This window comes from Carettochelys insculpta, chromosome 15 (assembly GCF_033958435.1).
Source record: "Carettochelys insculpta isolate YL-2023 chromosome 15, ASM3395843v1, whole genome shotgun sequence".
Taxonomy (NCBI): Eukaryota; Metazoa; Chordata; order Testudines; family Carettochelyidae; genus Carettochelys; species Carettochelys insculpta.
Window position 1 is genome coordinate 21,933,595 of NC_134151.1, and position 13,509 is coordinate 21,947,103.

Sequence of the window (13,509 nt, forward strand, 5' to 3'; positions counted from 1 at the left end):
GCAGATAACTATGCATTCTACAGTGTGATAGCCTTGGACAAGAGAGCTTTAGGGAAAAAACAAAAACCCAAAGTGCTGTCTATTCTGTGTAGGGAATTAATGTTTGCATAGTGAGGCCAGGTCTACATTTAGGAAGAAAGCTGACTCAAGATACACAACTCCAGCTACACGAATAGCACACCTGGAGTCAATGTACCTTAAGACAATTTTTTGCGCCATCCACAAGGCAGAAGGTTGACGGGAGAATCTCTCCCATCAACTTCTCTTACTCCTTGTGACCTCATGGAGTACTGGGGTCAACAGGAGTACAATCATTGGCTGATCTGTATGTCACTACTAGACCCGCTAAATTGACCCCTGGGAGATCAATCTCTGAATCATTGATCTCCAGGTAAGTGTAAACATGTCCTACGTAAGAATAGGAGCTTCCGGACAATCTTAGCTAGGAATATTCTCTCTATGCTGCTGTCACTGGCAGCTGCCCTCTTTCATCCCAGGTGTGGCTGCATTTCAGAGGTCTAAAAGTTTTTGAAGTGCATTTTGGAGTTCTTCAGAATGAAAACTTGTATACAACAGTAAAGTTTTATTGTTCATGCTTTAAATTCTACTATTATTGCTGCTTTGTAAAGTGCTATGGGATACCATGTGTTTTATGAAAGCCTTATATAAAAAAACAAATTCTACGCTTCTCTGACTAGAAAGGACAGATGGTTGGAATCTTCCATAGCTGACCATCTTAGTCAATGGGCTTGCCTGCAAGCACTTTGCCATACATGTATAAGGAATCCACAATTTGGATGAAGAAGACCCCAAGGCCAGATTCAAGGATCTGACCAACCTGTGGATGATCCAGGACCAAAGAAGAACCACATTTGTTCACTCAGCTGTGTTTCTGCTTCCTTAAACTGCGGCCCTACAGGCTGCTACAGGTTATGCGAGCAGTAGCAGTTCTTTTATGTCCATAGCACTTGTGGGGGATTGCTGGGAGTGCAAAGCAATCCCAATGTGTCCCCTCTGCCAAGATAGCGCAGATAGGATGGCGCAGAGCTGGTTACACAGCTCTATGCCATCCGGGCATGGGTGGCAGGTAATGTAGACAAGGAAAGGCATTGCCTTCCCATCCCATAATTGTCCACATCCCTGCTCCCCAGCAAGGCTGGGGCTGTAGTGTGGCACTCCATGTGCCTAGCCACCAGGAAGGGCTGGGGCTAAAGCACATCAGCCCAGCCCTTCAGGTGGCCAGGAAGGATTGTCCTGGGGTCACGGCTGTTTGGCTTCAGGGGACAGGTCTCAGAGGTAGAAGGGGCAGGGCCTCGGGCAGAAAGAGGAGGGGCTAGGGCTTGCCTTCCCCAGCTGGGCCTTCGCCTGCTGCCCATGCACCTGCGGTTCTCTTACAAACAGAAAAATCCCCAGTAGCAACCTTAAGGGGGTTTTCTGGATGCTTTGCATTAACTGAGCAGTGGAAAGCAGCCCAACTGTGGGAGGGGCACCGGGGTATGTTCCAAAAAGTTGAGGGGACGACTCAGCCCATAACGCTTAACAACCAGCAGTTGAAATACTCTGGTGCTCTGCAGAACAACTGGTTCTGCTAAAGAGTATTCAGTCACAAATGAGACAATAGCTACATCAGGGAAGAATGAAGGACTTAAATTCTGAGGAATCGGCTTGGAAGTTCTAAACTGTTTGGGTTATTCACTTTCAAAAGGTTTGGAAAAGCTTAAAATAATGAAATGCTTAAAATGCTTTTTATTTTAAAATACCAGAGGGAGAGTGCATTGGGTGATGGGACAGGGATGGGCAAAGGAATCAGTACCTACTAGCTTAAGATGGCCTAGGATTTATGGATTGTAATGCTATGATTTTCATCACAACACATCATCTCAACGTACGGATTCCAGAGCAAAGACTGTTTGTTTGTTTGTTTTTTTGCGCAGGTGGGGGGGTGTTGGGTTTTTTTTTTTTGGTTGCATGTTAATGAGCAGAGACTGGCATATTACTGGACTACACACTGTGGCTGTATCTGTCTAAAAGGCAGTGTTGGCAGAAGCCAGATGTGCTTTACAAACTCTAAGAAAATTCAGTGCTTTTTTGGTGCAAGTCAGTTTGTGGCAGAGTTTTAATTATAAATGTCATTTACACACACACACACACACACAACTTCCCAGCAGATTGAATGAAGGTGACCTCACACTGGGTAAACATAGCAAGGGAGGGGAAGTCTCTAACCTAGAATAAACTGGGCCTGTAACTGCTCTCCAATCCTGCTCAGAAGAAGAAGTGGGAAAACAAGCATGGGGGATTCTCGGGAAGGCAGGATCATGCTCACAATATACACACGTCAAAGCACTGCCTTCTCTGTCATTTTGGCACAGAGCTCCTGCAGCTGGGATGATGCGTGGGTAGCCCTGAGACCACTCACACACAGCAAGTTTTGAGTTTCAAACAGCGAGCCAAGCCATTTGCCAAGGGGCTTCCTAGGAATATACTTTATTTAAGCCTAAAAGCTGCTATAAAGTCCATTAATAATAAAGTGTCTGACATAAACCAATGAAGGCAGAAAAGTTCTGGGCCCTGTGGCCAAATAAATTGACCTCACAAATCTTCCTAAGCACATGTGTGTAGGAACATAAGCTTATGATCACATCCTAAGCACACCCTGGCTTATTTTGCAGCTCAGTCATTTCTGAACACTGGTGTCTTCAAGTGAAAACACCAGCCCAAGACCAGTGCACCCAACTGTACCCATGTTAAAGTCAATCACTCATCAGGACTGGGGAGGGCAGGAAAAATCAGGAAATGAGCAAAGGTTTCAACCAAACTTTCATGAATTGAGTGACTTTCTCTGTGCTTGAGAACTTAGAAATGCTGGGAGCCTACGGCCATCACAGGCTGCTAACTCAAACACAACCAGGAATATGGACAGGGCCAGTAATGATCAATGTTGCTTTTCCACTTTGCTTTATGTATTTTCACAATGCTAGATTTAGCTCCAGTGGCAGCAACAACAACTGTATAACAAGGTATGGCCTGATCAGCGGCTTTGCAGGCTTCCCCCAATGCATCTCAACCCTGAGCTGGGGACCACCTTGCCAGGTGAAAAGCAGTTCATCTTCTAGGCTTATTCAGCCCTTACTCTTTCTCCTGAAGCTGTCAACAAGAGTGCCAAACATATTCCAACAGGAGTGGTGATTTGTGAAACAGATTTACTATGAACTAGCACATGGCAATCAACTAGTTGCCTAGAGGCCATCACATAGCAGAGACTTTTGAGTGCCAGCCTCACTCACCCCAAAATCAGGAATAGTTCTGGGAAATCTGTTAGTTTCCCACCCAGACCTTTGCCAGCTCCAAGCATCAAGTATGTGCATCCCTGCCTTTGGTCCCTTCCTCCAGTAAGGAATCAGAACAGGCTGCACTCGAAGGCAACAGCTAGCTTACACGGGAAGCTCTCCATCAGGGTTCATTCATGACAGGCTGCTTACTCCCCTCTGGAAATCCGTTGCATGTCCCCAGTGCTGCTTGCTGAAGGATGTAGGTTTACGAACATTTGCCAGAAAGGAACCTAATGTCAATGAACTACTAAACTTGGACATCCTGATGAAAAATATTTAGAGAGAAAACTCCTTAAGGGAAACATGCCAATGGAATATAGCCCTGGGTACAGAGAACATTTCTGTGCCGTGGAAGTTATGTGCTTAGCAGGTTCCATGTTCCTCTATATTTTAGATGTACTTACGCGAGAGGAGAATTTGCCCAATAAAACACACAGTCAATGTGTAAGCTGGTGATCTCACCTGGCCAGACTTTTCTCTTTGGATGTCTTGAATGTTATGGTACCAGCAAAATAATTCACTCTGCTCAGAAGCAATAAGAAGGCCAAGCCCAATGTCACAGCTGAAAACAAACCAGCCTCAGGTTACACGAAAGCAAAGGGGAAGTGCCGCCCAGTAATTTATCAGGGTTTTTCTGTCAAGAGAGCTAGTGGAGCACTGGTTTATACTTGCAAATGCTCACTCAAGCCCAAATCACAAAAGGTTTGGAATGTGAGGATAGTTCAGGTAACTATCCAAAACTTAAGATGCTTATCCAAGAGGAAGCTTGGGTAGAAGACCTGCTGAGAGCAGATCAGTTAGTAACAAAGGCATTTTTAAAGCAGGTGTACATGCGTGTGTGTGTGTCATGCACACACACACACCATGGAGGGAAGGAGGGAGCCCAGCCCCCCCCCCTCCACACACACAACTGAGAGAGAAGTGGGAAGCCCAGCCCCCCGCAGAAGGAAGGGGGAAATCCAGCCACACACACATACACACGAGGAAGTGGGGAGCCCCCCTCCACATTCACACAGAGGGAAGGGAGAAGCCACACACACACACACACACACCAGTGGGAGTACAGAGGGGAACTTGCCTCCGGGCCAGCCCTTCAAAGGCACTTGAGATCTCCTGGCCCCTTTGAACTGCCACACAGAGCAGTGCACAGGGGCTGGAGCAGCGTTGTGCCTCTCTGCCACTCCACTAGCTTGAGAGAGGGCCTGAGGACAGACTATCCTCAGCCCCGCCTCTTTCACCCTCAGCCCTGCCCCTTCTGGGGGCATGGTGCCAGGCCTCCTTCCACCTTGCCCAGAGGCTCCCTATGGATCTCAGCCTTACTGCCCCCCCACTCCAAGCAGAAATGGAAATGACACCCTTGTATACAGGTTGAACCTCTCTCCTCTAGCACCCGCAGGACTTGACTGGTACCAGATGAGAAATATGTCAAACCACAGGAGGTCAATATTGTCCAGCAGCATTACCAACACTTCCACTGCTTACTGGGCTCTTAGAAGACATTTAAGGGTAAATTACAGCTAAATAACAGCACAGAACACTGACAGCCAGGACTGGTAGCTGCAAAGAAACTTTATGGAACCATGGGAAACTTGGCCACAGCCATGATAAGTGGTTATCCGGCTAACTGAAATCATGCCGGATTATGGATGTTGCCAGATGAGAGGGTTCTGGATTAGAGAAGTTCAGCCTGTACTATCCAGCTCTTTCTTCAATAGCCAATTGTTTTACCTCTGTTTACATCCTGAAGATACACCAGAAGATAGTAATATAAAAATGCGATAACTTGACATGTCTTCAAAGAAGATATTTTTTAAGAAGGAGACTAACCTTTCCTACTCCTTCAGTACCTTTTGTAACTAGGAGAAAGCTACACTTAGACATTAATAAACATATACTCAAAATGTCCTATGAATAAGAAACGTTTAAATAAAACAAGGTTCAGGGCTGGACTCTGCTCTCAGATGTATGTACATGAAACTAGAATAACTCCACTGTCATTGGATTATTACTGTTATTATTCTTAGTATTCAATTAGTCCCAATAAGCTCCAACCTAGATCAAAGATCTAGATCTAGAACTGGAACCCAGAGCTCTTGAATCCCCATTCAGTGTGATTTTTTTTTAAATCTTCCTCTGCTGTAATAAAATGTGACCCTTTGTTCTTAAAACATGCGTACGGGAATTGGACAAGGAAGGATTTCACTGCTACATTGTCGTCTCCCTTACAAACAGTCTCACCCTTATGAACAGTGACATTCAATTAGAATATAGCTCTTCCCTATTGCTAACCTTCCTACCGGCATTGCCATATCTGTGACAGCCTCCTCTTTTCTCCCCCGTTTTTGTTGTTGTTTTATTTTTACTTTCAGTTCAGCTGCAGCTAAGTGCGGAAAGCGTGGGTGAGGTATATATAAAGAGTACCGAGTCTGGACAGTTTTTAGCCATGGACACCAATGGACTTTTATATGGATCAGTAAGTATGAGGTTGATGTGGTACCAGACATAGAGCGTTTTGAGGTTAGCAGAAACCTTGTACCTCTGAGTAACATAATCCACAAGCAACATTTAGTCTCTGTTATTTTTGCAACTCAACCGCTGCTCTTTACCCAACTTTATTTTTGGAATAAATAAATAAATAAATAAATAAAAGGCTGTAACGGGTGCCCCAAAATATGTATCATATTTCTGTACAGTTTGTAGTTGGAAGCAGTAGCAGTCTGGTGTCCCTTCAGTTGCCAGTTTTCAGAAAGAGATTCCATGAGGCATTCTGAGCCAAAACTTATCTCTTGCCCATAGACTACATTGAAGATGAGGCTGTTTGCACCCAAGCTGGCTGTTCTATAAACTCCCTTTTTTCAGGACATACAACATCAGACTCTTCTTTCAATAATATGAACGTGGCATTGCGACTTAAAACTTCTCCACTGCCTGGCTAGGTGAATTTAGTACTTCTGAAAGGTATTGATTTGAGGTGATTTGAGGATAGGACAAGAAGCAATGGGCTTAAACTGCAGCAAGGGAGGTTTAGGTCGGACATTAGAAAAAACTTTCTAACTGTCAGGGTGGTTAAACATTGGACTAAATTGCCTAGGCAGCTTGTGAAATCTCCATCATAGGAGATATTTAAGAGCAGGTTAGATAGACATCTAACAAGGCTGGTCTAGATGGTGCTTGGTCCTGCCATGAGGGCAAGGGTCTACACCCAATGACTTCTCAAGGTCTCTTCCAGTGCTAGTGTGCTATGATTCTATGAAGTTTTCTATTTAAAGCTCTCAGCTACCTAGTTACTCACTTGCCTCAGCTGGGATCTGCAGGGAACACTTGTGTGAGGGAGAAGGCTGAAGTGTCTCCAAGCCCATTCAAACTTTGATCTTTCGGGTAATTCCACAGTAACTGGGACACTTAGGCTACATCTAAACTAGCATTCCTCTTTTGAAAGAGACATGAAAATGAGGGAAATCAAAAATGCAAACAAGGTACAGATTTACATATCTGGCACTTCATTTGCATATTCTTCTTTCAAAAGAAGAAAAGCAGTGCAGACATGGCTCTTTTGAAAGTAAACCCCATCTTTGAAAGAACCCTTCTCCCCCCCCCCACCTTTTCTTTCTTTTCTTTTTAGGAAGATGGGGACTACTTTTGAAAGAACCACATCTACGCTGTTTCTTCTTTCGAAAGAGGAGTATGCAAATGAGGTGCCAGATACGTAAATCTGCAGCTCATGTGCATTTTTGGTTTCCCTCATTTGCATGCATCTTTCAAAAGAGGAATGCTAGTGTAGACGTAGCCTTCGTACCACATGTGATATCTTAACCAACCTGAGGTAACCCTGAATTTTGGCATTACATACAATTGCTGATTTCTCAGTGAAGCTTGTATGTCTGTCACAGGGGCCCTGCTCTGCTCCACCTTCCAACCTGCAGAACCTGCACAGAGCCCTCCAGGTGCACTCTCAGTGAAGATTTATTTCATTTCCACTTATCTGCAGTATTTCCAAGCTTTAAGCTCTCTCAGTAGGACCTGGGGGGAGCAGAAGTCTCCTTCCTGTGAGCCCTCTCTCTGACTAGACCCCAGCTAGCCCTGTTCCTCCTTTCTTCCCCTCTCTCTACACCCCACTTGCTCTTCCTTCTGGTGCCTCTTATCAGACCAGGGCTGACGGGCCAATTGAGTTCACTAGTCCTAATCAGCTTTTCTTGGGGCACCATTTCACTTCTAACGCCTGGTCTACGCTATGGCATTAGACTGAGGTACGACACCTTACAGTGACCTCATTATGTCAGTGTACACACTGTAGCCTTGCTCCCGCTGACGTAAGTACATTACTTCACTGACATAACAACTGTACCTTCACAAAAAGTGGAGGCCGTATGTCAGTGCAATTGGGCAATGCAGTGACCCTGCAGATGCTGCGTTACTTACCTCTGTTGGCTGTCATTCTTGTCAGTTTCTTGACTTCCTTGGAGCCATGAAATTGACAAGAAAACTATCTTCTGGCTCCCCAGTCTGGCTGCTGCCTGGTTTCTACTCCAAGCCAGACTGCCAACCAGAATCCCAGCTCCCCACTGGGACTATGGCAGCCAACTGGACTCCAGGCATAAATCACAGAATCATAGGGCTGAAAGGGACCTCAGGAGGTCATCTAGTCCAGCACCCTGCTTCAAGCAGGATCAACTTCAACTAAGTCATCTCAGCCAGGACCTCGTCAAGCCAGAACGTAAAAACCTCTAGGGATGGAGAATCCACCACCTCTCTAGGCAACCCATTCCAGTGCTTCACCACTCACCTGGTGAGGTAGTTTTTCCTAATATCCAACCTACACCTCTCCCTCTGTAACTTCAGACCAGTGCTCCTTGCTATGCTATCTGACACCACTAAGAAGAGTTTCTCACCATCCTCTTTAGAGCTCCCCTTCAGTAAGTTGAAGGCTGCTATTAAATCACACCTCAGTCTTCTCTTCTGTAAACTACACAAGCCCAAATCCCTCAGACTCTCCTCATAGGTCTTGTGGTCCAGCCCCTTAATCATTTTTGTTGCCCTCCGCTAAACCTGCTCCAGCACATCCACATCCTTTTTATACTGGGTGGGGGGGCCCAAATTCGATTCAATACTCCAGATGTGGCCTCACTTGTGCCAAATAGAGGGGAACAACCACTTTTCTAGATCTGCTTGAAATGCTCCTTCTAACGCACTCTAATATGCCATTAGCCTTCTTGGCTACAAGGGCACACTTTACTCAAATCTCCCTGCCTGAAGCCCTGCTGCTCCCTCCTGGCTCCCTGCCAGAAAGGGAGCAGCCCTCAGTTCCAGATACAGATTTCCCCACTAGGAGTCCCGCTACCCTCCTCAGGCTCTTGGCTTCCTGCTCCACGCTGGGAGCATGACTGCTCTCATAGGTCATCTGAAGTGTAGACATGCCCTAAACGATCAAAGAGCAGGCTCACTCCCTGCCTTTTGCCTCAGTGTCTCAGAGCTGCTGAGTGCTCCTCAAAGCAGCTCACCAATATAATTCCACAGCTTGAGCTAGCTACTTGGCAGCTGCAGAAAGATTGGGCCCCCTCCACTGATTTCAAGGAAATACACCGCAGATGAATTGGGCCCAGGTTGTGCAAGTGCTCAGGAGATGACAAAGGAATAGACTGCAGACAGGACAGTGTCACAGCTCAACTGTAGATGACTGAAATAACAGGTGCCATGAACAAGTTAGTGGTGAGAAGTTACCTAAGCCAAGGAAACCTGCTTAGCACAAGCTTCCACCAATTTTAGGAAACTGTTTGTTTTAAACTAATGCTGTTTCACTAGAAGGGAGTCAGATGTCAAATAGTCTTAAAAGAAGGGTTTATATAAGGGTCTATAGCTCAGGTCAGAATTTTTCAGATCCGAAGAAGCAGACCTGCCCCACGAAAGCTCATCACCTAATGAATTATTCTGTTAGTCTTTAAAGTGCTACAGGACTGCTTTTTTGTTTTGTGATGATACAGACAAACATAGCTACCTCTCTAAGAGTCTAGATCGTCGCACTTAGGTACAACAGCAATGGGCTTGTTTGCGTCATTCACGCTGACAAAGGATACTTGCAACTCTTTTTCAGCTGTTACAGAATGAGGAATGCTTGTTCCTGGAAAGAATGGAGGAAAATCATTACAACACATACACTTCCAAGAAGCATGCTGATAAGAACTGGTTCGTTGGCTTAAAGAAGAATGGAAGCTGCAAACTGGGACCGCGAACTCACTATGGGCAAAAAGCCATCCTTTTCCTTCCACTGCCAGTGTCAGCTGACTAAGAGAAGTATCCACAGTGCCATAAAATGACCCATAGTCTTACGCACCACCTATTATTCCTTCTCTCTCTGTCTTTCACTGGGCAGTGTGACAACTTCATTTTAGACCCAAACATCTTAAATGTAAATGCTTTAAAAATAGCGCAATTTAATTTTGCACTAACCAAGTTCAATAGGGAGGTGGGGAAAAACTTGTAAAGCAAGGGGCAGGATGTCCCTCCACTGTATTCTTGCTGACAAGTCTCCATTGTCAGACCTGCTTGTGATGCACATTTGAGGCAAAATGTGTGCACTGAAAAATGCAAAATCACTCCATAGAATACACATAAGCTCTTGTTTCAAAGGGAGCACACAGGTGCATGAATGTCCTAAACACATGGCTTACTATAACACTAGACCAAGAAATTACCACAGGTGAATGTATGGACTGAGGGCGAGTAGGTGCATGCTCTGTCCTCCCATAAAAATGAAACTCCCCTGGAATACACAAGCATTTTATTGCAATCTAGACAGCATCTAATACACAACTGAAAAATTAAAATTGCATCAGTATCAATATATCTACTAAAACATAATCAAGAATGCTACAAATATTCTATTTGTGTACAACTCAACAAACCATGATCCATGCTCTTGAAAACTAGTCATCTAACCCTGTCATGCACTACTAAAATTGCTATGTCTTGTTAAATATCCTTCATATGTATTTATTAAGTGACTGCCTATACTTCATAAACAGTTCAATAATACTCCTTACGGGCAAAGCCAGTTAATGTTATCTCAACAAGATGCAGATGCGATGAAGAAAGGATATAATTTTGACAAGGAAGTCTAGAAGGAAGGTGTTTGGGAAAAGGGAAGTAAACCAAGAACTTTTTTACTGTAAAATAAACACCATTTTTATTTTGCCCCACAAGCTAATTTTCTATTGAAAGTGTATTGAAAGTGAAAGTGTAGCTCCACCCTGAATAATAGAATTGTGACATTATACAAATGGCATTGGGGATTTCATTGAGTTCCATGTCAAATATGCTAACTTTACTAATAAAAAGTTATTTTCCACCTGACAGCTCCACCAGCATGGGAGCCGACAGGCAAACTGGGTCCTTCTCTTCTCGCATTTGTTCACTAGGAATGAAGGCTCTGCTGGTCACATTCAACTTTCACTGACATTTGTGTGAACTCATTGACTTGGTTTACACAGCCGTAACTTGACTGGAATGAAGTACACGTTTCCATTAACAAAGCACAAGAAGAAACAGAATCCAATTCACTCACCTAAACTGGAAAATTGGTTGGTTTGACTGTGTCAACCTACATCACTGAGCATCATAGTAAAATGGACCAAAGTCCCTATGTAGACACAGAATTCTTTGGTCAACCTAGCTCAGGGAGATAGATTATCTACCTGGGAGAACCATATTATGTGTAGACAAACACCTAGTCTCTGCCATTGCTATGGCTAGTATCACCTCTACATTTCTCTGAATCAGTCTTACTCCCACTGAAGCCTGTGGAGCAGATTCAAGCATAAAGTGCACCAGGTGAGTTTCTTTGCTAGGAGTTGAGCTTGATGACTGTCCACATGAATTAACCCCTTCCTTCCTGTTTGGGGACATCAACACCACTGTGTTTTGCACTGTTAATGGATTCTGTCACTCCTCTCTCACCAGCATGGCCCTTGACAGTGAATGAGAATTCAGCACACAGAGAAATTCAGCACACCCTAGAAAATCTGTACCTTCATTGGAGAATAAGTTAAAAAGATTTGTTCTAATTCTGCAAAATAGCCTGAATTTCTGGAATTGCAGAAAGGCTCAGATTCCCAAGAGCAGGAGTGAGCAAACTCGGGCACATGTGCCAAGAGTGGCATGCAAGCGGATTTTCATTGGCACACAGGTGGGAGCTCAGCCCCACCTCTCCTCCGGCATGCAGCCGGGAGCTTGCTCAAAGCCATGCTGCCTGTGGATTAACAAAACAACAGCCAACCACCACCTAAACAGTAAAGTTCTGGGTCTTAATCTGTTTATTAATGAAGCTATTGTAAGTAGGACTATTAGTGACTTTAAAAAATATCACCAGAACTTGGCCCATACATAGAAGTCAAAAGATCAAATGTCAGCACTCCACCTCAGAAAGGTTGCTGACTCCTGCCCTAGTGTCAGGACAGACCACAGTGCTAAGGTGATTTTCACCCTAACATCTTCTCTCCTTTGTCCTGTGAGACATTTGGGGTTCTAGATACAGCTATGTGACCCATCAGCCTTAAGCTTCCCATTCACTTTTCATCACACTTTCCTTTCTTTCCCATGACTTACACTTGACATTAAAGGAGAGAATAGGTCCCTAAACTATTCTAACCCTTCACAATTTTTTATTTGATGACTCTAGATCAGTAGGGACAAGGGCTCGTGGGTAGATCAAAAGCTTGGGAAATTGGAGTTTATTTTCATTGTTTATATTACAAGTAATTACAAATTGTGGAACTACATGTGCACTGGTTGCATTAAGACAGTGCATATCTAACATCTGGAAGAGGAACATCAGACAAATTTGAAAAGATTTGGTCAAACTTTTTAGAAACCTTTGATTAATTCCTAAGGAAAGGAGACCGAAGATACTGTGCTCCTTTCCCTTCTTTCTCCTCTTCTCACTTTCTTTTACTTTTCTGTTGAATCTTCATCCTACCCTGTTATTCTCTTATTTGGAAGGGAGGATGTTTCTAATCAAAGACTACTCATCTGCTCTCCTCCAGCCTAAAATTGCAAAACTTAGTAATAATATGCAGAATATTTCTAAAACTGCACAATGAATGTTGTAGTTTGCATATAAAACTTCTTAATTGCCACAACAGGCTAAATTCCTGGTGATGCACTGAATCATAGAATGGGAAGGGACATTGAGAGGTCTTCTAATCAAGTTCTCTAGACTATAAGCAGAACTTTTCTGGATCTGATTTCTGGCTCTGTCAGACTATTCATCAACTGCCAGGTGGATTGTAGAAGAACCTGAATACACAAATTCATTTTAGTTTAAATGTGCTGTGCCTCCTGAAAACATCAAGACAAGTCTGCAGTGTCCACTAATTAGATATTATAATCTATTTCTTCCGCTTTACTTTTAACACTGCCAAGAGACACCACTATCCTTCCCAGAAAGGGGTGTTACCTACAAGGCTCCTTCCATTACTTGAGTGTTTTCAATGACACTCTTTGTTCCTGAACAAACATAACTATGGGATGTTCTGCTACCCAGGAACCATCGGTTCCAAAAGCAGCGGAGCAAGTTTATGATTCTTTCAGCCTGATTTGTCACTAATCACGTTAAATTAAAGTAATAATAAAATGGCCATGATTGCCCTGCATAGACTGTAACGCCAAACTGAAGAGGCCAGGGCAGTGAAACAAGTTTCAGAAGCAAGAGAACATATTTTTTCACAGAATTTATGAAAGCTTTCAGACCTCACTTCTCAGTGTCTCTCTTTCACTTACAACAATGCTCATAATTATAAACTACACTTGGTATAGAGCTATTGTCGTTTGTCCCCACCAGTTCATTATCTACTCCCCACTCCATAATGTCCCTCTTTAGAGTATATCTCATTGGATGGGATAGTCTCCTCAGTGTGTGCTTCCATGCACACACATGCAGCCGTCATCAGCGATCACAAGCCTAGAACAGAAAGTCTTTGGTGTCATTCACAGAACAGCCCACACAAAGGGTTATGTTGTCCCTTACACAGGTGGCAAAATACCTTCAATCAGGTCTTCAGGTCTGTGCTGATGCACTAGATCATGTACAAAAATATCCCCAAAAGTGCATCTCTTGCACATGCAGATGCAGTATCTAGATATGTCTGTGGTCCACTCAAAGGGTAACAGGTCATTTGATTACAGC

General features: G+C 43.9%; 2 protein-coding genes across 8 annotated transcripts in view; one reads left to right on the forward strand and one right to left on the reverse strand.

Annotated features, from left to right (window-relative positions):
- FGF1 (fibroblast growth factor 1) overlaps positions 1 to 10,710 on the forward strand; it is a 64,732-nt gene extending 54,022 nt beyond the window's left edge. For all 3 annotated transcript variants that reach the window (XM_075009646.1, XM_075009648.1, XM_075009647.1), the window contains 2 exons: positions 5,702 to 5,805; positions 9,421 to 10,710. In XM_075009646.1, the coding sequence (XP_074865747.1) occupies positions 5,702 to 5,805; positions 9,421 to 9,615 (299 nt within the window). In that variant the 3' untranslated portion in view covers positions 9,616 to 10,710. The remainder of the gene's footprint in view (positions 1 to 5,701; positions 5,806 to 9,420) is intronic.
- Positions 1 to 13,509, reverse strand: part of ARHGAP26 (Rho GTPase activating protein 26) — a 544,666-nt gene that overhangs the window by 410,164 nt on the left and 120,993 nt on the right. The gene's annotated exons all lie outside the window — the stretch shown is intronic.